Raw genomic sequence first — 24380 nt, 5'->3', positions numbered from 1 at the left:
TTGATGCTGGTAAAGAGTGAAAATCCACTGTTTGTGCTCGGAGTGTACAGGACAGGATGACCTGCCAAAAACTGCACTTATGCACGTGTTAGGTTAATGAATGTTGGATCAAATCAGGGCAGCCTTCACAAGAGTATAACTTGCATAGACTACAGCAAATCAGAATTAAGACGTTTTTTTTTTTTGTAGCCATGGATGATATTGTAATCGTTATTGATCAGAATCGTCTTCAGGTAAAGTTCAAATTACAGCGAATCAAGAATACTGCAGTGCTCCCAACCTTTAGGATGCAGATAAATCTGATCAGACTTCAGTATTTAACGGCACCATATGAGGTTAAATAAAATCATCAAACACCTCTCTCTAAAGAGCACACAATGATAGAATCCCACTGCAATCAGAGTCAAATCCTGTGCATGGAAACCTTAAAGTTTAGAGCTCTGCAGAATCATTGTTATGTTTCTGTTTGTCCATCTGAACCTTCGCCAACGACTCATGTAACCAAACAGTGAAGGTTCGAGGGCCAAGAGTTATTTTCTGGAGTTCCCCAAGAAGTCCGGCAACAGTCACTTTACAAACATGTTCCAGACTCCACAGATGCTTCATTCATTTTTTTCCTAGTCTGTAGTCCGAGCTGCCCGTTACATCATCTCTCCCAGCAGCCGCAGCACTCTTGGCCGGCTGAGCAGCTTTGGTCAGCAGACTGTCACAAGACACTGCCTCAGGGACTTGGAGTACTATCAGTGTTCAATCTTGGGTATCAGTAAACAACAGATACATGATAGCAACTACAGCCCTCATGAACTCAGAGTAGTTGTTAGATGCTAAATGCTAATTAGCGTTCACATTACCAGACAGTACAGGTGTTTCACCCTTGTACTTCAGAATAAGGACAGAGGACATAAGGTCATCAGAGCTCTGATGAACAGTATCTAGTGTCACCTCCTCACTAAAGAAACCCAGTAAGAGGAAATGTGGTCAGAGGCTACCTGAGAAATAGGGACACTTGTTAGCTACAGATAGCAGCCTATAGCTAAGGCCTCATTAGCATCTGCTCAACAGTCAGTAATCATGTAATACTGTCCCGTTTACAAACATGAAACCATGTTAAAACATGACAGCATGTGCTGGTAATGATCACTGATAGAAGAGTTGAAAGTTTACGTTTAACAGTTCATAGTTTGACCACAAAGAAACAAAAAAATCAAGCTCCACTTACTGGCTTTTTCAACTCTATTCACAGATGAAGCCCATGTGGCTGAAAGCTCTAGAAAAAGACAATAAATGGACCTTGACCCAAGAAGCCTTGACACAATCAGTAAGTTAACATGACGTAAGAGAAAATCTATTTAAGTTGCTAGGCTAATTTATACAATGTAAAATGCCATAGGCTTGTGCTAATAACGTTAGCATGTTGTATTTGTTTGGAAAACGTGTTTTCAGTTGTCAGTGAACCTTGTGAGCTGTAATGGAGCTGAATTTTGTAACGTTATCTTTGTTAAATGTTGCTGTTGTCCCTGGCTTCATATGAGTAGAGAAAAAGTCAGCTAGCTGCTAGGCTAATCTATACAACGTAAAATACCATAGGCTTGTGCTAATAACATTAGCATGCTGTATTTGTGGGGAAAATGTGTCCAGACAAAGACAAGTGTTTGTCTGTGAATGCTGCGAGTTATAGTGAAGCTGATTTGTGTACTTGTGTTTGAAACTGTCTCTATTAAGCCATGTTTAATGTGTGTTTTGAATCAACTAAATTTTACAGCACTTCACAGAAACCCCACCGCAGACTAGTGCTTTGGAGGTGTAACTGCAGAGTGACACAGACACACCACCACACAAGAATAACTCCTCACAACGGTGTAGGCCACGTGTATAGACTACAGCGTAGGCTCTGCATAGAGATGACGCACAAGTATAAATCCATCTTTGTTGTGTAAGCCCGACTAAAACCATGAAAAATTGTTTCAAGATTCAAATAAAGTAATAAAATATTTGTTTAACCACAAATAACCTGTCTGTTTTAATTCCTTTGAGGATCATTCTGACTGATAGTAATTATAATTATATAAAGTCTGTTGTGATACCATGAAACCGCAATATTTTCTGAGATGATTATTGTCCCGTGAAAATCTCATACCCAGCATGGCAAAACCCTAAAATGTGTTTCGTAAAACCTGCCTTCCTGGTTTGACAGTTTAACTGCAGCTCACAAAGTGACTGACATGTCTGTCAGCTGCGTCTGAGACTCCTCTATGCAGTCTGGTTGTTGTTGTTGACAAGCTATAATGCGATACTACATATTTGGCGGCCCAGTTGGCTGCGAGAACAAACCATGCTTATAAAATAAAACAAAACAGTGTAAAAACCACACTTGTGCAATCCACAGAGCATACTCTGACTGCTGACAGCTCATGTACACTAGAAGTGATCGGCTCTGTTGTGGGGCACAACAGATGGAAAATAGTGGGCCAGTCCAACATCAGCCTCTTAACTTTCTTCACAAAAAGCACAAGTATGGGAGTTTTTCTTTTATTGGCAACGATCTTTATTATCTCTTCCAGTTTTGGATGTGAAAAGAGGCATTAATTTTACTTTAATTAAATATCTTTTTAATAAAGTAAAGCAAAAAAGTATTTACAAATTTTCAATTAAATTGTAATCAATGACTTGGGTTGGATAATTACAAGCACCTTCTGCCGGCTGAGGAGAGAAAAATATAAATACAGGGAAAAGACTGCCATTTTGTTTCAGAGGAAGGGAAATTACATGGCATTACGTTAGCATGTCTTCTTTGAAAAAAAAAAAAAGAAAAAAAAAAAACAACAACAGAAAACAAACATTTTATATATTTACAGAACTCTCCTGAAATGCATTTCCACTCATGGAAGCAGAAAAGGCCTTAGGATTCGTACTGTTAAACTTTTTTAAAGTCCTTTTTCATTAAAGTGGATTTTTGTCTGTATACTTTTTTCAAGTTTCGATAACGTTATTTTATCTTTTTAAAATCCGACGACAGGTTTCGTAGGAGGGTGCAGACGTGAGCCCTCACACTGCTCTCCCCTCTCAGTCCACCGTTTGTTTTTTGAAGCGCAGGAAACAAGTAAAACAGACACATGGGAGGGTATATGGGGGATTAGGGTGGGGTCGAGGGGCGTCAGGGAAGCGTCATCGCCCCCCAGCAGCAAAATGGTCAATGTTCATCGCCCCCTCTCCTCAGTGACACCGTCCTCATAAAGTCTGCGTGAAATCCTCGGGAGTCCACAACCGTTACTTTAACTCCTGTCTCAAGTGTCCGTTAGACAGCTCTCTCCGCTCTTCTTTGTAGTTTTCTATTTTATTATAAAACACACACTCCAACCATCCAACACTGGAAAAAAAGAGAAACAAAGCGCTAGCCGTCTACATAAGCGTCTCATGTAGATCAAACACCGTACATGTGACATGACAATGTTGCTGTGTCGTGTTCACATGACAAAGGATGAAGTCTTCAAAAATATAAATGTGAACAGCCTTTTAAAGTTTCTTTTTTTATATCTGTCATTAAGCAAAGTGTCTTGAATAGTGTTGCCGTGGCGAGGAAAAGCCATCTGAAAACAGGAGATAAACCTCAAAAAAAAAAAAAAAAAAAAAAAAAATTAAAAAAAAAAAAATACTTAAGGAAACAGCATCATCTCCCACGGCTTGTAACGCTTCTCAGCATTCTCTTTATCTCATATCTATTCTCTCTATTTATTCCTGTATTTTCATTTTTTTCATTCAAAAAAGACATTCAGTTGCGCAAGGAAAAAAAAAAAAGAAACCCAAAACAAAGAAAAAAAAAAAAAAAACACGATCGAACGTTCGATCCATAATACAATCTCTCCCAGTTGAAGAATTTTTTTCTTGCTTTTTTTCTGTTTATGCAGAAGGATTTTGCAGATTCAGGGTCGTCTGAATCATCCACAGCACGTCCGCTCCCCTCAAGGATCCTCTTTGAACTCCCACCAGTTCTCCCAGCGGTCCGAAGGGCCCCTAGCTGTTGTCCGACTCGTCCTCGGCCTCGCGGAGCCAAGTGAAGAAGGCGGTGACGGACTTGAGGGCCACGCCCTTGCCCTGCTGCTCAGCGGGGTCTTTGCTGGACTCCCACTTGTAGAAGGCCTCCTCTTTGATCACGTCCTCGTCGTAAAGGGTGTCAAAGAACATCCGCAGGAGATCTGAAGGAGGGAGGAGAGGCGAACAATGATCACAAGACGTTTCATGACAATTTCAACAGAAATTTTTAAACCAGTTTTACATCAGAGAGCTAAACTAATGCTCACAAACTAAACTTTAGAGTCTCTGACAATGGTAACAAACATAACACCGCCATGAAAGCAGCTACTCACTGGCAGGTTGCTCCATCTGCACCATCAGGGCCTGCAGGGCATACAGAGCCTGCAGCTCCTTCTGTTCGTCCTTTAGGTATTTCTGCAGCACCTTGGCCCTCTGCTTGATCTGCTCGCCGTCCACCTTGTAGGGGTTCTCACCTGCAGGCAGCCATTTTAGAAAAGCTTCATTTAACAGGACTCAACAGGCAAACTTCATGATTTAGGACTGACCTGATATTCTGCTAACGTTACACCAGACTGTCTCTACTAACTCACTGACATATTTCCATTCATACATTTCAGCTGACACCAACAACGTCTCTATAGTGATTTCTGACATCATCCTTATCTGAGGCTTTAATGAGGAGTGTAAAGAGAACGTGCAGACTCACAGATGACGGCTGACTGGCAGATGCAGGTCATCAGAGCTCTGACGAACATGTTGGAGGAGCTCTGCTGCTCGTCGAGGTTGGCCTGCACAGAGACAACTTCATTTTTACACATGCAGAAAACAGCATCATTTTAGCAAACAAAAAGAGTCATGTAATAACATCATGTTGGAGCGTGTGAACTGTAAACATCCGCACTTTGAGTTCATCATGTCAAGGTTATTGTAGCTGACTGAAACTAAACTAAAAGCTAAAACAAGTCGTGAAACAATATTGTGTAACAACAAGACGGACTAAAATAAGAAAAAAAATACAAGAAAGGTCTCCAAGTGTTGTTATGCACTGTAAAGCGGGATTTATATTCGTGCGTAGCCTACACATGTTGCCTACACCATTGCGGTGATTTATACTTGTGCGGTGGTGTTTGTCACAGTTACACCTCCAACACACTAGTCAGAGGCAGGGTTTCTACGAAGTACTGTAAAGTTTAGTTGATTAAAAACACACATCAAACACTCATTAAACACACGTTAAACACACATTAAACATGGCTTAATAGAGACAATTTCAAACACAAGTTCACAAATCAGCTTCACTTTAAATCGCAGCATTCACAGACAAACACTTGTCTTTATCTGGACACATTTTCCCCACAAACACAACATGCTAACATTATTAGCACAAGCCTATGGTATTTTACATCATATAAATTAGCCTAGCAGCTAGCAGACTTTTCCTCTACTCATATATTACAATTACTGCCCCACGGTTGCATGCCTCCACGCACCCGTCACGCGCCTCCATGCACTCTAATAGTTCACATCCATGTCAGTGAAAACATGGATGCTGCACAGAAGATCTACACAATCAGCACAGTTTCAAGATTAGAGTCACCAATTCAGTATCTGACCAAATTTCTCCTGTTCTGTTCCTGAGATATGACGTTGAGTAATGGACAGTACCGTGTTAATGCAGAACATTCGGATGTCAGATTCAAATTTTAAGGTCATGTGCTTGACAAAGACATGACCAAGGCCTCATTTCAAGCCCGTAAAAAGGAGTAAATATTGTGAATGGAACCAAATGGAAACAAGGATGGGAGTAAAACAATAATTTACACACAGGCAGGAATACAAACCTCAATCCAGTCAAAGATCCTCTGGTTGTCGGCCTTTTCATGGATCAGTCTGTCGAGCTGTTTGGTCAGCTCTGCAGAGCTCAGCTCCTTCTTTTTGCTCTCCTCTGACTCGTCGCCCAGTGTGAACTCCACATTCTAGTTAACACCACAGAGACAGAGACAGGAGTTAATGCTCATCTTTTCAACAGACTCCTCATGTTACATCAACTCACTCATATACAGACCAGCAGGTTTTCAGAATATTGCAGAGCCTGTTTCTGCTCATCTTGTCGTAAATCTTTGGTCTGAACTGGACTTTAAGGTTTTGAGACTATAACAGATGTTCAAAAACTGTTTAATGTCGAAGCAAATGTCCTCAGTTCATGATGAAGCTGTTGAACGACCTGTCACCTTTTCTGTCACAAACTTGTTGACGTCTACATCCTCTGGGAGGAAGTCTTTCCACCGGAGGCCAGCCTCCCTCCACATTGTGCCCGCCTTTTTATGGCTCTGATGAGAGAGAAGCAGATTGGTTATAGACATAATTAACTGATCGCTCTGGCTGACATTCATCATGGCTGTATGAAATGATTCAAATTTACATATTTGCTCAGTGTGATCGGCGTAAAATATTAGCAACTGGAGCTGAGTTAAAAAAAGTGTCAGTTTTTAAAGATGTTCACATATATTTAGCTGTCAGAAGAATTAAAGCTGTTAGATGTGATGTCATATAGATAAAGGATTATACTTGATGGTGCTCACCATTTCTTTGCAGAGTAAAGTGAGGATCTGGACCAGCAGCACTCCAGCTTTTCCCAGAGGAATTAAAGGCTTTGAAATCTCCCTGGAGGCAGAAAAGGTTGACACAGGTTACACATCAAACTAACTTAATTAAAAACAGCCCAAAAAGTGGTCTTCATTTTCCCTCCCTAACATGCTGAGGGGCAGAGTGAGGCCTCGCACTAACCTGAAAAGCTCTCCCATAGGGATGCCTCCCTCATGGAGCATGGGAGTGATCAGCTCTGCCAGGTACAGCCAGATGTGGGGGATGTCTATCGCCATGTCTTCAGCCACCTCCAGGATTTCCTGAAGCCTGAGGAAACGCACACATACAGCACACATTTTTAAGTTTATTCAGGGTTTAAAGGAGGAGGAACAAGTTTATAATTACTCAACAGATGGGGAAATATGGCACCACACAAACACAAACATACGGAAACTGTCTTTTTTGGCTAAGCATAGTGGTTTTAAGATTCCTTCATTTCAGCAACTGCTTAAAAAATTTGACTTTTCAGAGATTAATTCACAAGCTAAAGCCAGAATCTCCCCCACGGGCTTCAGTTTATTCTAAATCCTGCTGTTACAAACTTTTTTCAGTCAGCACTTGAAGCTCTGCTGTAACATATGTCAGACAGCTTTGGTCCAACAACACTGGTTCTTGGATTTATATATTTGCATGTACTAATTTATGGTGATTCATACGTTGTTTTTTTCACACAACATTACATCTCCTACTGAACCGCCTCTCTGGGGCTCAATACTGACCCATTAAAGTACTGCTGTGTGGGGAGGATGTTGTTCTTAATGAGCTGCTGCAGAAGCAGGCCCATGTGCTCCCTGGCGATGGTGCTGCGCTCCAGCGTCGACTCCAGTCCGTTTCGTACGAACACGTACAGTAGCTGAGTGCTGCTCAACTCCTGCACACACTGGAGAGCCTCCTGTTGGGAGAGAGAAGGACACACAGAAGGTGGTGAGCACTATGTGACTCTGGTGGCTGGTAATGGGTGCTGGATCTAAGGCGTGCCAAAACAAGACTCCTTTTTAGGGGATCAGCGGATCATTTTTAAATTTTACAAAGGGGAACAAGAACAAACAGATTTTTACTCCTGTATAAGGTAAGTATGGGGTCCTTTTCATTTCCATATGCGCATCAGTGCTTTACCTTCATGTCATTTATATGGAGGTACTCCTCGATGATGGCTGTGGACTTCTTGTTCAGCTCTTCCTCGGTCAAGGCAGGCTTGGTGGGGGTCTGAGGAGGTGGAGGGGTGGCAGCTGTCTCCCGTTTCACTGTTAACACACAAAACCAAAAAATTAAATTATATTTAAATCCTCTAACTTTTGCCAAAAAAAACTGGTAGTACACAGCTTTCCTGTTGTAGAACTTCTCTTCACAGATGGCTCGTAAAATGGGCGAGAGAATTTAATTCTTAGCAGAGTGGAAAACAACAAACTCGCGGATTTAAACATACAGTTTAGATCTACACCACCACTATGTCACGCTGCCTACCATTCTCTTTGCTCCTGGCTCTCTCTCTGCTGCCTCTGTCATCCGTCATGCTCGCTACTCGGCGTACAGGATCAGCCGACCCACGCTGCTCTCTCTCCCGGCTCCGCTCTTCGTTCTCCCGGCTGAAGCTGCGCTTGGTGACCTGCAGCCGATTTCGGTCACGGTCGTCCCGCCGGTCGTCCCGCCTGTCAAATCGGTCGCTGCCACGATCAGAGCGGTCGTAGCGATCGCTGCGGTCTCGACTTGAGCTGTTTCTGAAGAACGGAGGGAGAGGAGAGTCAGGGAAAGACAAGAAAACTCTGCAGGGTCCCACTGTGCATACTTGTGGGAGATTATATCTGAATACTCTGAGCAGGCTTTGAGAGTTGTGTCCTGTTCCTCACCTCTGAGGAACTCGTCTGTCTGAGTCCAGGGACGAGCCTGAAGAGGACGACGGCTGCTGTAAGGCTGAGAATCTGTTCAGTGTGCTGGTGGCTGGACGGCCGCCTGGCTCTGCACCTGGCAAAGAGAGTACACAACATGCTGAGTTTCGGCTTTGAGGTGCTTAACTAGACATTTATTTAATAAATGATCACATCAGTTTGGGAAACCTACCAGTATCTGCAGGTTTGGCACTGGTGCCACCGCTGCTGCCCTTACCCCAGCTCCCCCATGTGCCTTTACCTCCTGGAGCGAGCAACTGATTGTTGAAGTCAAGAACAGGAGTCTGAAAGGAGAAACTGATGGTTAAAAACACACCACCTGCTAAAAAATAAGAGTGAACACCAGGTGAAAAGCAGCCTCTCTCCTACCTTAGTGATTTTGCTAAGGCGAGAGGTGTCAATAGGTCGGTTCTTGGAGATGGGCACTGTATTCCATCCCTCGTCCTGGGGAGGAGCTCCACGGCCTGGGGTGTGAGGGCCCCCACGACCCCCGGGACCTCCTCCACCCATCCTGCCTCCAGGGCCGCTACTGGGCTCCTTCTTGGAGATGAGGGCTTGCTGCACCTTCATTTGCTCCCTGTGCTCCTCCAGCTCAGCGTCTTTGTGGATCTGGTCGATGGTCTTGGGGCCCTGGTCGCCTCGCCGGGGCACCCAGTTGTTCTGGGACAGGGTGGAGGGAGAGATCGTGAGCACAGAGCGAGTGACGACACTGACGGTTCCATTTAAGACATGATTTACGTTCTCTTTAGGTTTTAAGAAAATGTCAATCCAAAGATTTAAAAGTGGGGAAAATATTGTAATTTTTCTGTCATTTCACAAATTCTTACTAAACAACTTAAATGTTTAAAAAACAAGTACCAGGTTCAATAGACCAATAACAATGACCAAACTGTACTCAAGCATTTTTAGACAAAACCAAACAACGGCAGCACCGTTCCACTCCAGTGTGTGATTTTAAACAGCATGCTGGCATCGGGAAATCAAAAGAGGCATGACAGGCGTGATGTATAACACAACAGTGTCAGTCTCTAGTGTGACATAGAACATACACATCGAGGGCACTTTACAAACAATCATCTAATGTCCCCATTATACAGCAGCTGATCTCGTCCTCTGCTCTGTGGATATGGAGCTCCTGGAGCTGATTGTTATCCCAATTTGCAGACATTTGCGGCTGCTGCTGTTCTTCTTTGAGTTAGCCACTAACTGCTACTACCTGCTTTTTAAATCTCCTGTGGTGGGTCACACTCATAATGTGTCATCAAAACATCACACCCGTCCTGCCCATGGTCACGCTCTGCCAGCTGTCCTGTTTGTACAGGCACCATTGTGGCACTGTTACCAACTCCTGTGGCAGATTGAAGGCGAGATAACTCTGTCCCTCTATTTCACTGTTGTACCTTACATACAGAACGGAGAGGTGGCATAATGGTGCAATATTCCTGCTTTGAACAGGCAGTGTAAGGGTGGCTATAGATCAGCATTAAATATTGTTAAAGCTCCTTTAGAGCTTCTCTTCAGCTTTTCCCTAGAAAGACAGGAAAGAACACAGTGTGTGTGTGTGTTTCACAGTTAAATTGGGCCATCGTGCTGACTTGGAGCAGCTGATTCTGGCTCGTAAAAACACTGAAGACAGCAGCTTTTGTAACACTGCGTGGGTGGGACTGGGAGCCTAACTACAGGACTGCAGCATTCTTTCAGAAAAACAGCACACACAACTGCACTAGAAAGAAGTGGCTCTATAACACAACTGAGAAAATGAGCTGGAAATTACCATGAGACACAAACGACTGAAAATACCAGATATTATTTTTAATTGACTATATAAAGACATGTTAATTGAGACAAAAGTAGAGCTGAATGAACATGCTACCAGAGGAGATGGTGGAGTTTGTTGTCTCAGTCTATGACTCCATGTTCAGGGGCTGCTCTGCACTACAGAGCTGAGAAAGAAAGTTCTTTCTTCATTCATACATGAGATGAAGACAGGTCAGAGGCTAAAGGACCAGTGTGGGGCTGTGTTTGTGTTTAGCACCAGGCTCAGTACACTCTGTTGTTCGAATTTCTCCATGCTCTGTATGTGAAATAGCATATGTGCCCTGCATGTGTTTGTGTTTTGTCTTGTATAAATGCTCTACCCGTCGAAGGTCCAGCACATCCTGCAGCATGAAGCGGATACGGGAGGAGGTCTTCCTCTCCTTTATTATTTTCTCCATCTGATTGAAGTACTGGTCCATGCGAGGCTGAGGATGACCACAACAGTTTGGTGAGTTTATCTCCTTAACTACAGGTGCAACATCAAAATTAAAACATGATATAATAACACATTTATCAGCATGTACAAACTATCTGTAAATGTGAGTGTGTGTGTTGTACCTTTGCCTTCTCGAAGTCTAGGTCCTTGCCGATGGTGGACAACAGCCTACACAGGCACTCCAGGGACTCTTCATCGTGGTTTTTGAGCAGCTTTACAATGCAGTCATGCATGATGACCTCTGTGAGCATTTTAAGCTTGAACAGCTCGCCAATGAACTTGATGTTGCCCAGTGAGCGCCTCCTGGCCTTGTCTTTGGCCTCTTGTAGCTCATCGATGAGCCGCTGCTTCTCCTCCGCCTGCCACAGAGACGTCACAAAGAAAAGGGGGATGACAAAAAAAAATGAAATTAGCTGTATGAAAAATCTTATGGTCACCTTCAAACACTTCCCACCACACCCAAGTTTAACTACAGATGATTTATTTTGTGCATGAACAAAGACCCCAACCCATATTCATGAAGCAGTACTGTACCACTGAGGCAGCCTCCAGCTCCTTCTGCTTCTTCTCAAAGATCTCGTCGTCATCTTTATCCTTCTCAAACTCCTTCTGGCATCGATTTAGTAGCAGCTTGCGGAAATTCACAGTGGCTCCCGGCTTATCTGTGGTTTGGACTTTAAGCTGAACGGAGCAGAGAAAACACACATTAAAAAAAGAGCAGGAAAAGACAGTGTGTAGAGTTATATAGTCTGAGTCACGCCTCAGCTCCTTAATCCCATCACTTAGATCAGAGGCACAGACATGTGGCATGAGCTTGAGATCATCCCTGAACACTAACAAGGAATGTTGCATTAATTCTGCTTTTTTGCCTGTTAACATTTGTCAAGTTACAGTTTTCAAGTTTATTTTTGACATTAGAGTATTCTGAATTTATAAATAAATCACTGAAATGCTTCCATTTTTTTAAGTGGTTATTCATTTAACCGTTTCCTCCCCATTTCTTAGCTCAAGTGCCTGCAACAAAAACTCATCTCTGACATTAGCTCTGGGTGAGGAGACTGATAAATGAACCCAAGGCAGTGGGATGATGCAATGCTCAAGTGGTGATAATCAATCAGCCTAATGGTGATATAACAGGGAGTTACTGATCAGTTCAATCAGCAAGTAACTGTTGTCACTATGTGGTTCTATTATGCTTGGTGACAAACACAGATGATGAAACAAACAGCTGAGAAACTAAATATCAAACATCATTTTCTCCTCATCTTTGTAACCGAATAAGACGACAGATAAAAAAGACTATTTACTTGCCCAATATAAGACAAATTATTTTTCTGGAAACTACATTTGAAAAGGTGGGAGTTGTGTTATAATTGACTGCAATACATTTAGATATTTCTAACAACAGAAGTTGTCTTTGTACGGAGCAGGTACTGGTGTTACAGACTGGGCCTGTTACATGAAGAGAGTGTTGAGGTTTGCTGATTAAACATTGCTTGGCTGTGAGATTCTTCAGGTCTGTTTAAGAGTGTGTTCTTTATTCTTCATTCAAGTTCCCTTTAGCTGCCATTAAAGTAGTAGCTATTCTTCCTGGGGTTCACTCACAACTAAGCAAACATAAAGCAAGATCATAAATCAAGTATCTCAGGGTCTTGTTCACGAGTGAGGGTAGAAGGGAGCGTGAGATGGATTGGCGGTTTGGTGCAGTGTCTGCAGTGATGAATTTATTGGTCATGAGCTCTGGGTAGTGGCCAAAAGAATGAGATCTTGGATACACGCGGCCAAAATGAGTTTCCTCTGTGGGGTGGCTGGGCTCAGCCTTAGAGATAGGGTGAGGAGCTCAGACATTTGGAGGGAGCTTGGAGTAGAGCCGCTGCTCCTTCGCATCGAAAGGGGTCAGTTGAGGTGATTCAGGCATCTGATCAGGATCCTCCTGAACCCCTCCTGATAGGGGTGTTCTGGGCACATCCCACTGGTAGGAGGCCCCGGGGCAAATTCAGAACACAATGGTGGGATTATATATGGGCCTGGGAAGGCCTCAGGGTCCCCCAGGAGGAGCTGGAAAGTGTTGCTGGGGAGAGGGACGTCTGGGGCGCTTTGCTCAGCCTGCTGTCCCCGTAACACGGCTTCGGATAAATGACTGAAAATGGACAGATGGATGGATGGAGTCCTAAAGTCGTATCTCACTTGAACTATGCTACATTGCCCCCATGATTTCCAGTGGTACTGCTCAGTTTAATCCGAATTTGTAAACTTTTAGACAATGTGCACAAACTTGGATGAAATGAACATAAAGCACAGAGAGATGGCTCTGTCTGTCTCCGTATCTAACGTTGAGCCCTTAGTCAACCATGATAGTGTTTAGTGAGCCAACTTTACACTGCAGGAGCTTCTGGAGGCTTGTGCTGTGCTGCCCTGTTTTCTACTGTCTTAACTAAAACAAACAAATCATCTGTCAGCTAGCTCAGAATTACTGCTGTCACAGGAGGTGTTGATGAAACGCTCAAACAGAGAATCTGAAAAATGCTAACAGTGACAGAAAGTCATTCTGTTTGCTTTCAAAAGCTTGATAGGAGAATACAGGTGTGTGAAGAAGCTACAGTATAATGTGGGATTTAACAGAAGCATTTCATGCTTTACTTTGACAAGAGAAAGCCTTCAAGAATAAGGACTATTTTCAACAGGACAACTGAAGTGTTTTGTATTTTGTCTTTAACACAAAAAACAAAAACAAAAAAAACAAGACAAAAAAAAAGATAAATTATATGTATAAAAAACTGCTTGGCTTGTTTGTATTTAGTTTGGTCAAGAGTTTGGTCAAATGCACTGTCACCACACAATAGTCTGAGGTTCTGAAACATGATGCAGGCTCATGCTTTTTATGAGGAAGGAACTTCATTACGTAACACTAATCATATCAACACACCATTGAGCTCTGTGCACAACTGCAGGAGTGACCACCTAAACATTCAAGCTTATCAAACACATATTTCCATATTGCGTGTGGCCCTACTTACCCCCATAAGGCAGCGGCACATGTTGGCATAGGCCACCGAAAAGTCTGGCTCGGAGATGGCCTTTTCGAAAGTAAGATCAATGACTCCTTTCAATCTCTCCTCAGTGTCAATAGTCAGTTCCGTCACCTGTTTCATTAGCTGTTGAAACTTTTGGGGGGTCAGTTTGTTGAGGATACTGCGAACCCGTTTAAACAGATCCTGGGTCTTAAGGTTCTCTGCATCGTTGTCCTCCTCCTCTGCTCCGCGAGAGCGAGCCTTTTTCGTTGAAGGTTTCCAAGCCTTCTCTGCTTTGTTCAGCTGCACGTCATCGCTGAGTGACATGCTGGTGATGATTTTCCTCGGCTCTTTCCTCTGCATTTGCTGAGAGCGACGTTGACCGCCAACGCCCATGCCCATACCTGGAGGCTGAGAGGAGACAAACATGTCATGTCATCCGTGGGGAATGAACTTCAATTGGCAGCTTTTGGATCAAGCTGAGAAAATGTGAACTTACCGGTCCTCTGCCGCCTCCTCCCATGCCAGGCCTGCCGAGGTTGGCGAAGGAGGGTGTAAAGTCAGGGCCACAGTTCATTCCTGTTAGACGACTGGGGTCCAGTTGACGCAGAGGGGTCTTATTAGCCTGTGAAGACAGAGATGTGAACTAACTTCAACTTTATTCAGATATTCTTTCTGATGTAAAGCTGTCATCTTTATGTCTTTCTATGTTTCCACTCACAGAGACATTAATTACATCCCACTACTGCTTCTGTGGTGATCAAACACCCTGCAACAATAAACTGCACTGACTTAAAGGATGTCTTTTTCTCCCCTGGGACAGACTGTCTACAGCAAGGAGTGGTAAGTGTATTTATACAGCAAGATTTAAACTGCAGCAAGGAAAATTCAAAGTGTTTCACCAATACATAAAAAGAAAAATGAAAAAAGAAGGACAAGTTTAAATACTTTTAATATAAGAGAAACTATTATAGACTTTATGTCCATGTCTTTACTGTGAGAGGCTGCACCTTGTCCAGGACAACATCACTGATGGCTGGCAGACCCTCAGGCTTGTTCATACTGGCTGAGATGAACTGGAAGCCCAGAAGAAACTCTCTGTCGTATTGTTTCTTCTCCTCTGTGTTGATCGGCTTCCATTGTTCTGAAAGAGAAACCGAAACAGAGAATGACCAGAACGTTCCTGTAATGAACATTTTCAAGTAATATCTCACTCAGTATCATCTCAGAATGAAACTGGGAAGAGAATGCCCTCGGCGAAACGCTCCCTGCATGGCAGAGCTGTACTGCAGAATAAAGGTGAATAAATGATCTTTGGTCGGTGTAACTGTAGGTATTGTCATGTCTCATAATGTCCACAAGGTGGCAGAGAGGATGGCAAATAAACTAATTTATAAATTAAAAAAATAAGTACAGCAGTGTAAGACAAAGTCCATCTTTGGGTACAGTTAGTATTTAATGAGAGGCAAAAGCTGCTGATATTATTTACTCTCCTATGGTTTGATTTGAAGGCAGATGATTCATTTACTACTGATTTTTTTCGTTTATAAAACAGAACAAAGCTGCAAAGGGAAAAGGGTCATGACCTACAATTCACCTACTATTTAAAAAATCTTCTTGTTTATTCTTCTTCTTGTGCTCACTGTTCAAATATTATGCGTTGCCATCACATAACTCTCGTTTTCCGCTGAACAGTCAGAAGCACAATCAGGTAAACGCCACTCCCTCATTTTCACAAAGCAAACATAAACGTAGTCCACTGACACATTGCTAACGCGTGAATGTGACTGAGATAAAATCTTTGTTCACACTGAATTGCTCTCTGGAAGGTATCAAGGTTCAGAGACCCACCCTCTTTGTATTGGTACTTCTTGTCAGTGTCAGTCGACTTGGGATCTGGCTGAATGTTCTCAGCATCCAGCTTGTCCTCCTTGTCCTCCCAGGTCAGGTCCGCCTCCTCTGGGGCAGGAGGAGAAGCAGCAGGGGGCTGGGTCTCTGGCGCAGGGGCCGGGGCCGGCTCAGGCTCCGGGGGAGTCACGACTTGCTCCTGGTTCAACAATAGGACGGGGGTTAGAAGGGTCATACTGCAGTCTTAAAATTTATGTTAAATAAAACTATCCTGTGATACCTAGGGGTTGATTTGAATTATAAACTAAGTTAAGGCTTAAATCTGTCTTCCTATATGTTGGCGAGCATGGAGTGACTGCAAGCTCATTAAAACAGGTTGTAAAAGCATGGAAATGAATGAATAAATACATTTCACCACACATACCTCTTTAAAGGCATCCAGGAGGTCTCCTACAGCCTCCTTTTTGTTCAGATCCTTCATCTTCCTCTTTTTCTTTGGCACAGACACAGCGGCTACAGGAAGGAAGACGAAACACAATCCGCCTCAGATTAACACAAATATATCTGACACAAGTGTCCTGCCTGAGAGGAATCATCCACTGTTAAATATTTTAGCGTGTTGTAACCAACTGACCTTGCATAGTAGTTTCTACAAGGGCAGGGGTAACCGTCTGGGGAGGAGGGGTGTCCTCCCTCTCCTCTGCTGTGGGAGGGGGAGGAGTGGGCACTGTTTCTGGGGCGCTGTCAGGTATGGAAACCGTCTCTACAGGAGATGGCTTCTCTTCCTTGGCGGTGGACTGGGGCACTGGGGTATCTTCTTTAACATCCAGGGCGACTGGAGGAACTGGGTCCTGTACTTCAGGCTGGGCAGGTGCTGCCTGGACAACTGGATCAGCAGGAATCTCCTGAACAGTGGGTGCAGGAGAAGGAGCAGGAGCAGGAGCAGGAGCAGGAGCAGGCTGATCTACAGGTGCCGGTGTGGCTTGGACAACAGGTGTAGGCGCTGCCTGAGCGATGGCTGTGCAGGTCTGTATGACCTGCTGCTCGCTGATCTCAGGCTCAGCGATGGGGCTGTCGTCACGCTCAGTTGCACAGGCGACGGGCACCTCGGGGTCTTGAGGGGCTGGCAGCGGCAGGCCGTTGGGGAGGCAGAGCTCCTCTGGCTGTGCAATGGGAGACTCCAGGGGAGCCTCCAGGTGACTGGGTGGCAAGTGGACCGACAGCCTTTCTGGCTCCACCTCTGCCACACCGTTAGTGGTGGAGGGAGGTGCAAGGGGCGTGTCCAAAGAGGCAGCTGCCTCTTCTGCTTCAGCCTCTTCCTCTTTCACCTCCTCCTCCTCCTTTGCCTCTGTGAATTTCTTGTCTGTTTTGTCTTGTGCAGCAGATGTGGGGACAGGGTCAGGGAGAGGTGCGGGGTAGGCAGGCACCTCAGGCGCTGACGGGAGGGACGGGGTGGGTTCCCTTGGAGGTGGAGGAGCATCCATCACATCTGCAACAGGAGCGCTGGGTGCAGGAGTGGGGCTAGTGTTGAGAGGGATGTCCTCTGCTTCTGATAGTAGTGGGGGTGTGGGGGGCTTAGTGTTCGTGTCAGAGGAGGTTGCCTCTGTGGGGATGTGGTCACCCTTTGCAAGTTCAGGGGTCTTTGACAGAGGAGGGGGCGTAGGTTTCCCTCTGTCATCTGGAGGATCAGAAAAAAATGTTGTCAGTATTTTACTGTTCAGTTTATCAGCTCAGTTAAGTTTTCACAATCCACACTTGTCCTGGCCTTAATAATGACATCAGAGGTATTCAGGAGACATGCTTATTAATAGAAAGATTTACTACAATGAAAACATGTGATAACTCTCACACCCCACGTAGGGATTAAAGATTAACAACTTATCAGTTTTCTGATATGTACGTTCTGTGTATGTGACGCACCCCTCTCCTCCTACATTCCCAACCACATACTTATTTTAAGCCGTCCACTTCCTGATGAAATGAGCTTTAAAATCATAGTGTAGTAGACGGCCTTTGAACAGCATAAGTTTGGTCAGCCTCAAGTCAGATCGGTAATTTTGCGAGATTTATGACACCAAGCTTTAAAAAGTTTCATTGACTGTTGGTATTGAGGTTTGAGCCTCTTCTGAAGTGTTGCAGCCTGTGAGTATAATAACCAAACCACTAAGCTCTCTTTAGGTGCCACGGCTGATGATGAACTGCCTCTTAACAAGGTGTCTTCATGGCTATCACTGGACTACATCATGAAGAAAAACATTCAAATAACTGCACAATCGGACGATGACAATACATCAGCCAGAATATGTATGAACTTCCATCGTCACATGTTTGACAAAGGCTACAATATATGTTATTATCCAAAAGGAGTGTGCCACATCATATCGTTCATGATATTGTGAGTGTATTATTCTTAACATGATATGAAAACTTCATGTCGTGATACTCACGATATTTCAACTTTTTGACATATTGAAGTCATTCTGTTACCCACGGCAACAACAAGCATGGCTGAGAGCGAAATTATTACCGACTCTGTGGTGGTTCCAAAAAGAGGAGCAGCTTCAGTAGTGTGGAATAAACTGTGGCGTCCTGAATGTTTTATGAACAGCCCCGGACTTCTCAGACTCTTTCAGTGACTTACCGCTCAGAGGGAACTCATTCAGCGGTTCCTCTGGCAGCAGCACAGCGTCTCTCCCTCTCCTCTCTCTTGTCAGTGTCTCCAAGTGATTTTGGTAATGAAAACCTATGTGACGCTCACAGCTCGATAATAAACTCCATATATGTGACTGTGTGATAGTTGTGGAACTATTAATATTGTAACAGAATCTGAATCTCAGTCTGAGTTACTGTTGTTCACAAACTGAAGAAATGAGAGATCATTTTTCTTTAGTTTTTACTGAATATTTGAAGCAAACTGTAAAACTATATCACTTATTTTGTTGCAATTCTATGTTCTTAAATTAATAATAATGAATTTATAATAAAGAATATCTTTATAGCAAACCCTGAAATATCGTGATATTATTTTAGGGCCATGTTGCCCACCCCTACTATCCAGGTTAAACCGATGAGTCCCTGATAATCCAGAGGCGGCTATTTGATATCACTGAGTCACAATATTTGTTCCTGCAGGCTGTCATTCGTCACATGCTTACATCCACGTAGTTAAGCTATTGCAACATGTAAGCCAACAAAACACTGGCCTGTTTTATAGTTAGGCTTATTCCCCTGTTTATCCATGACTGTAGTAAGTGACCTAATTCATGAAACATGAGGTCATATATAGCAATACCAACCTGTCTCTTAGCTTGCTCTGAGCTTAAAGCTTCATACCTCAGTGAAATGTGCTCTTAACAGGAGACTGATCTTTAGAGGAAACCATTAGCTGGGAACATTTAAGTGTCATTTTCATCTAGTGAGTGAAATGCATTAAGAACTCTGCGTCTCGAGTTAAATTTAAAACCCATTAAATGCTCAATGACAGCTTTAAAATGCAATTAGGGACATTGTTATTCTGTATTTATCTTGTGCAGCACAAAATAAGCTGCCACCGCAAAAATAAAATCTTAATAAAATAATAACTGCATTAACTATATCAGAAATCTTGATACATATGCTTTGTGTATCAATTAAAAAAGGAAAAACAGCATCTGATAAGAAAGACAAATACTAGCAACTGAAGTAAAACTAAAATCTGAAGTTCTAACTGTCAAACTGTACTAATATCTCTGTGTGACTGTGTTAAAGGCTCGGAGCGTGCAGCACTCACCTGGTCTAACCACTGCTGATGTAGCAGCAGCTGTGACGCTCTCACCGTTGGCCTGGACTACAGCTGTACTTTCTGATCCCGATATGGCTGACTGTAGGGAGACACACACACACCAGAAAGTGAGGTATGACCTCAATGGTGAGGACAACAGTGGTTTTTCCACTTGACTGGGGGAAAAAAACTGGTTTAACATCAGGCCCTAGTTGGATAATGAGCCACATGTCACAACTCTACAAGCAAATCACAGATCAGTTGGATTTTATCAGGATGTAGATGAATATGTGAACGAGCCTTGGAAACCCGCAGCACTCCCTATAAAGTAGTAACATATGGACAGTGCAGGCAAGTAAATTCTTGTTTAAATTCATTTCAAGTGCTTTAAAAGACTAAGCTGACATTTACAATGTAGAAAGTAAAACAAATGTATGGAGCGACCCGGTAGAGTCGCCCCATATAGGCTGAGTGCTCTGCAGCGGCCAGGGTCGAGTTGGGCGGCCCAACCTGTGGACCTTTGCTGTGTGTCATCCCCTCTCCATCTCCCAACTTTCCTGTGTATCTTAGCTGTCCTATCAATAAAGGCAAAAATCACCCAAAAAAGAAAGTATAAGAAATATAAGGCTATAGACCAGGGGTGTGAAACATGCGGCCGGGGGCCAGAACTGGCCCGCCAAAGGGTCCAATCCGGCCCTCTAGATGACTTTGCACACCTAATATTGACGCACATGTGAAGACTGAGAGGTTTCAGGAGCAGTTTGTACAGAGAGCAGATACTTCATGTAAAATACTGCCTCAGAGGCTTTTCCACTCTGACCAGAACGCAGCTCTCTGAAATAACAGTAAGTACTTTCCATGGTCAGATTTAAAGATGTTGAACATTGTCTATCAATCTGTACTCAGACTTCTGTCTTAAAACTAGTGAAACCCTGCTGCTGAGGCACTGACAAAATGTCAGACTGTAAGGCAGGGGATGAATTAACCTGCTTCTTCAGTAGCCTCCACTTTAGTGGAAAATCATGAAAAAAAGTCACACGTAATGAAAGATAGTAGTCGACTGACTTTAAGTGGAAAAACTGAAACGTACTGTTGAAATTGCACCTAATTTTTCTTTCTTCTTTGTATGGTAAATGGATGAAAGTTTCAGAATTCAAGAAAAATTTGAAGAGGTTGATATCTATAGGTTATTATGCACTGGTTTTACTGGTCTGGCCCACTTGAGATCAAAGTGGACTGTATGTGGCCCCTGAACTAAAATGAGTTTGACACCTCTGATGTAGACTATATATTTTTAATACAGACCCCTGAGAAGAGGAGTTGTTGTCAGGTAACAACCATAGCATATTAAAAGTATAAATGAACTGTGTATGGTAACAACTACTGAGGATCCAAAGACACACCAAACAATAAACTTGATGCCGACATGTACTGACAGCATCTTGGTGAACTACACCAGCCCTAATTCACTGAATCTACGAGTGTTACTAAACCTCTGTTACTCCATTTGCACTGACTTCATTACTGATCTGCAGGTTTTGTCACAACTTTTACAATTTGCCTAAAAATATAATAGACGCCTACAAACAAAATTGAAACTGTAGCAGTGTGCTAGTTCAAGTCCTGTGTTGTCTTTGGTCTAGATCATGGCGCTGTGACTTACCTGTGGTGGGGTTGGGGTAGAGCCACTGCGGCCCCCTGACATAATCTCCTCTGTAATATCTCGACCTCCTTGGTTAGGGTCTCTTATTCTGATCTGTGGAGGGGAGAGGAGAGATCCACTGTCAGAAGGGAAAGGATTGAGGATCTGATTGTGTATGTGAGGATACCAACCATAAATGACGGAGAGTAAGGAGGAGAAAGGCAAAGGGTTAAAAAGTTTCAGGGTGAGGACAGCAGCGTGTAAGAGAAGAGCTGCCTTCCCATGATGCAACGCCTACAGTCGTCAGCCCTTTTCTGTGTCTATGACGCGCTAGCCGCCTCTGATTCAATGAAAGCTACATTTCTCACATTGTGAACCCTGAGGCACACAAAATCCAAACACTAACCGCCATGCGAATTCCTCTGCTGCACAAATGAATGTGCTTCCGCTGGTTAGCCACCAGTAACGCCGTTCGACGGAGTGAGAATCAAGTTGACCAACTTTCAGGCAAATTGTTTGAGAAATTCCACGGCTGTTTTAAGTTATTGTGAGAATGTGTGACTCTCATGGAGGCAAAGCACAGTCAGGCACAGAACAGAAGGCTTTCCTGTGTACACACACAACACTCAGCAGCAGAGGGGAAAAAAACAGTGAAAATCTGATCACTCGCTCACAAGGAGTGCCCATACATTACAAACACATGCTTTCTATTTAGCTCTCTTTTTTCTCTCACTCACACTCTAAATGCTTAATCTGGGAAGTCAGAGCTGTCATCAAACTGGTATGAGCCACAGCGCTGCTATCAAAGTGACGTACACAGTCCCTGCACAAGGATTAAACTGTAAAAGTTAACAGTGAGCTGCTCCTGCTCTCTGGCCTACTTTGGACTTTAAGAACAACAACATTTGCTTGTCACCACTGACCTTTCACTGGTTAAACTCCTCTCTCGGAGCATTACAAACCCTAGCGGGCCTCTCTCATCCTGGGGCTGGAGTAGCGGTTCCAGCAGACTCAGGGCTGGACTTTCAACCCCACAAAGCAGGATAGCGGTTGGACGTAGCCAGTGAAGTTTTACCTCAGCTCAACTCACACGCATCCAGGCTGTGATAGAGTGCTACACGCCGGCAGGACAGGACAGAGCAGGGCTGGGCCTGACTGTCACTAAGCTAGCTAGCAACTTGAATAACTTTCCCCCTTTCATACGCCGAACAGAACAGGGAGGGGAAAAAAAGGATAAAGCGACTGGCCTTGTAAAGCTATGGTATTGGAATGCGCAACCCCTCCCACAGAGACTAACAGACAGTTAAAGGGGCCGGAGAGTGAAGGAGGGGCAGAGTAGGGGGGAATGGGAGGGTTTCCAGGAAAAAAAAAAGAGTTATCGTTATCAAATGAGCTGCAGCTAGCAGAAGTAACTCCCCCTTTTCCTCATGCTCTCTGCCTGCTCTGTCATTCAGCACACTCAAGTCGCTTCTCGTTTTTTTTCCAGGCTCACCCCTTCTGAGAGCAGAGGAAACTAGCACAGGAGGAGGAGGAGGAGGAGGAGGAGGAGGAGGAGGAGGAGGAGGAGTGGGGTGCCACAGCAGCAGAGGAAGGCTGGTTGGTTAGCCCTTCCGGCTCAGAAGGGGGAGGAGACCGGTGGCCACGTGGAGCTGAGCTATGTGCTGACATGTCCTTCACCCCCCTCCCCTCTGAGTTCTCTTTGACACACAGTGAGTGGGAGAGCAAAAGAGAAGGGGCGCAGAAAAAAGGCAATTTTGAGAGCTACAACTTTTTCATGTAACCAGGTACCAAAAGAAGTCAATGGCAGCAGTTAAAAAGATAAATGAACAAAATAGATGATTAAAATACTCATCATACAATCTACCAAGTTCAAACACCCTTCCTTAATCTCTCTATTTGACATGTAACTAGCTTGAGTACCTGTGTTCAGTAAATCAGCCTTGCAGTTTGCACTGTCCTGTAAATGGAGGGTCACAGATTGCCCACACTAGAGCCTTGTGTCCTGTTGACGTGTCTTTTACACGACACCAAATCTTTTCCTACTTTCTAAAAAGTGCATCACTCCCCAAAACCAAGAATGCAAAACTTGTGGTGTGTACTTATGCACACACAAATGCCTTCACGTAGTCTCACGGCTGAAACACGTACACTCACTGTACTGCAATTCCTCCAGTCCCTCCCTGTCTGTCATCTTGAGTTTGAGTCTTACATTTTGTGTGGACGTGTGTGTGACAGAGATGGTGATTGTGCACTGGGCCTTTGTAGCCAGTGTTATAACATCAGCTGGGGCTCATGGGAATGAGCCAAAGTCCACCCCAGGTGACCACAGTTGCTGATAAGCAGCCAAGTCCCCCGGTGTGAGGGACCCGACAGCATGAAAGTCTAGCAGCAAAAGAACAGAGTCCCCGCACTGAACACTGACAGCATTTTCCTGGTAACACGGGCAGTGGATTTAGTGACTGACTCATTTCTTTCAGCAGAGAATACATTGGATGTGGCAAGTTTAGCCAGATGAATACAAACAGAAAGGTTACATTCCAGCCACCATGAAGTAAAAAAAAACTTTGATCAGTCAGGCCAAAACTTAACAACAGGCCCATACAAACTGAGGCAAACACTCAGAGCTGGCCAAAACTAGTGTCAAGACAAACTGACACAGTCTATGAATAGGGTAGTGAGGGGAAACTCACACAAACAGAGCCACTAGATGATGATTTAAGTAAAATAAGAGAACTACAAAACTAGGAAATCAGCTTTAAGCGTCAGTTGCATCAACAGTACACCAGCCAGAATATTTTTAATTCTATCTGGTTGGAAGAGTCTGAGGAATCTGGAAACGTCTAAAAATACTTTCTCAAATGTGACCAGCATCACAGAAGTGTCAGATGTAAAAACGATGATTACATGAGAGGCACAAACTGGGGCTACAGTTCACACAGAGCTACCACATACCAAGCCAGGGCCATCTTAGAGAGCAAAGGAAACACTAGACATGCTGTAGAACTGGGGAATATGTCGTACAGCGGCTTACTCTTACAGCACACTAAGTTAAGGTCAAGTTCCCCACTATCAGTTTCAAACAGTAAACTGAACTCTACAGACCCAAGAATTACTCCAGCATCATATAGAGAGATTGCAACACCAGTGACGAGCTGCACTATCTCAAACCCATCAGGTCATTGAGTTACTGATGAAAAAACAATGGTATTTCTTCATATTACTGCAAGGAAGTTGTTCAATAAAAAACTTCTGCACTGAAAAGGTCAAAACAGTAAGTGCCTACAGGGACTCTAATGTAAAG

The 24380-nt window shown here is 43.8% G+C and overlaps 1 protein-coding gene and 1 non-coding gene across 8 annotated transcripts in view; both read right to left on the bottom strand.

The window, feature by feature from the left end:
* Positions 1–2796: 2796 nt before the first annotated feature.
* LOC125889140 (eukaryotic translation initiation factor 4 gamma 1-like) overlaps positions 2797–24380 on the bottom strand; it is a 52776-nt gene continuing 31192 nt past the window's right edge. For 6 of the 7 annotated variants that reach the window (XM_049576864.1, XM_049576866.1, XM_049576867.1 and 3 more), the window contains 24 exons: positions 21101–21193; positions 19447–19537; positions 16312–17355; positions 16102–16190; positions 15681–15876; positions 14840–14973; positions 14329–14454; positions 13836–14240; positions 11353–11499; positions 10941–11177; positions 10703–10807; positions 8934–9224; positions 8737–8848; positions 8526–8640; positions 8143–8396; positions 7795–7922; positions 7398–7570; positions 6820–6945; positions 6615–6696; positions 6264–6362; positions 5874–6008; positions 4739–4820; positions 4365–4505; positions 2797–4193 (listed from right to left, as the gene is read on the bottom strand). In XM_049576864.1, coding sequence (XP_049432821.1) covers positions 4012–4193; positions 4365–4505; positions 4739–4820; positions 5874–6008; positions 6264–6362; positions 6615–6696; positions 6820–6945; positions 7398–7570; positions 7795–7922; positions 8143–8396; positions 8526–8640; positions 8737–8848; positions 8934–9224; positions 10703–10807; positions 10941–11177; positions 11353–11499; positions 13836–14240; positions 14329–14454; positions 14840–14973; positions 15681–15876; positions 16102–16190; positions 16312–17355; positions 19447–19537; positions 21101–21193 — 4587 coding nt within the window. In that variant the 3' untranslated portion in view covers positions 2797–4011. Of the gene's footprint in view, positions 4194–4364; positions 4506–4738; positions 4821–5873; positions 6009–6263; positions 6363–6614; positions 6697–6819; positions 6946–7397; positions 7571–7794; positions 7923–8142; positions 8397–8525; positions 8641–8736; positions 8849–8933; positions 9225–10702; positions 10808–10940; positions 11178–11352; positions 11500–13835; positions 14241–14328; positions 14455–14839; positions 14974–15680; positions 15877–16101; positions 16191–16311; positions 17356–19446; positions 19538–21100; positions 21194–22002; positions 22363–24380 lie in introns of those variants that run through there. The other variant, XM_049576871.1, reaches the window with a different exon arrangement.
* Positions 11575–11650, bottom strand: LOC125889587 (small nucleolar RNA SNORD66). The gene has a single exon (XR_007449477.1). It is a non-coding gene; the product is annotated as a small nucleolar RNA SNORD66 (small nucleolar RNA).

Source organism: Epinephelus fuscoguttatus, linkage group LG5 (genome assembly GCF_011397635.1).
Source record: "Epinephelus fuscoguttatus linkage group LG5, E.fuscoguttatus.final_Chr_v1".
Classification (NCBI taxonomy): Eukaryota; Metazoa; Chordata; class Actinopteri; order Perciformes; family Serranidae; genus Epinephelus; species Epinephelus fuscoguttatus.
The sequence above is the reverse complement of the archived record's forward strand: the minus strand, read 5'-3'. Positions and strand labels throughout refer to the sequence as shown.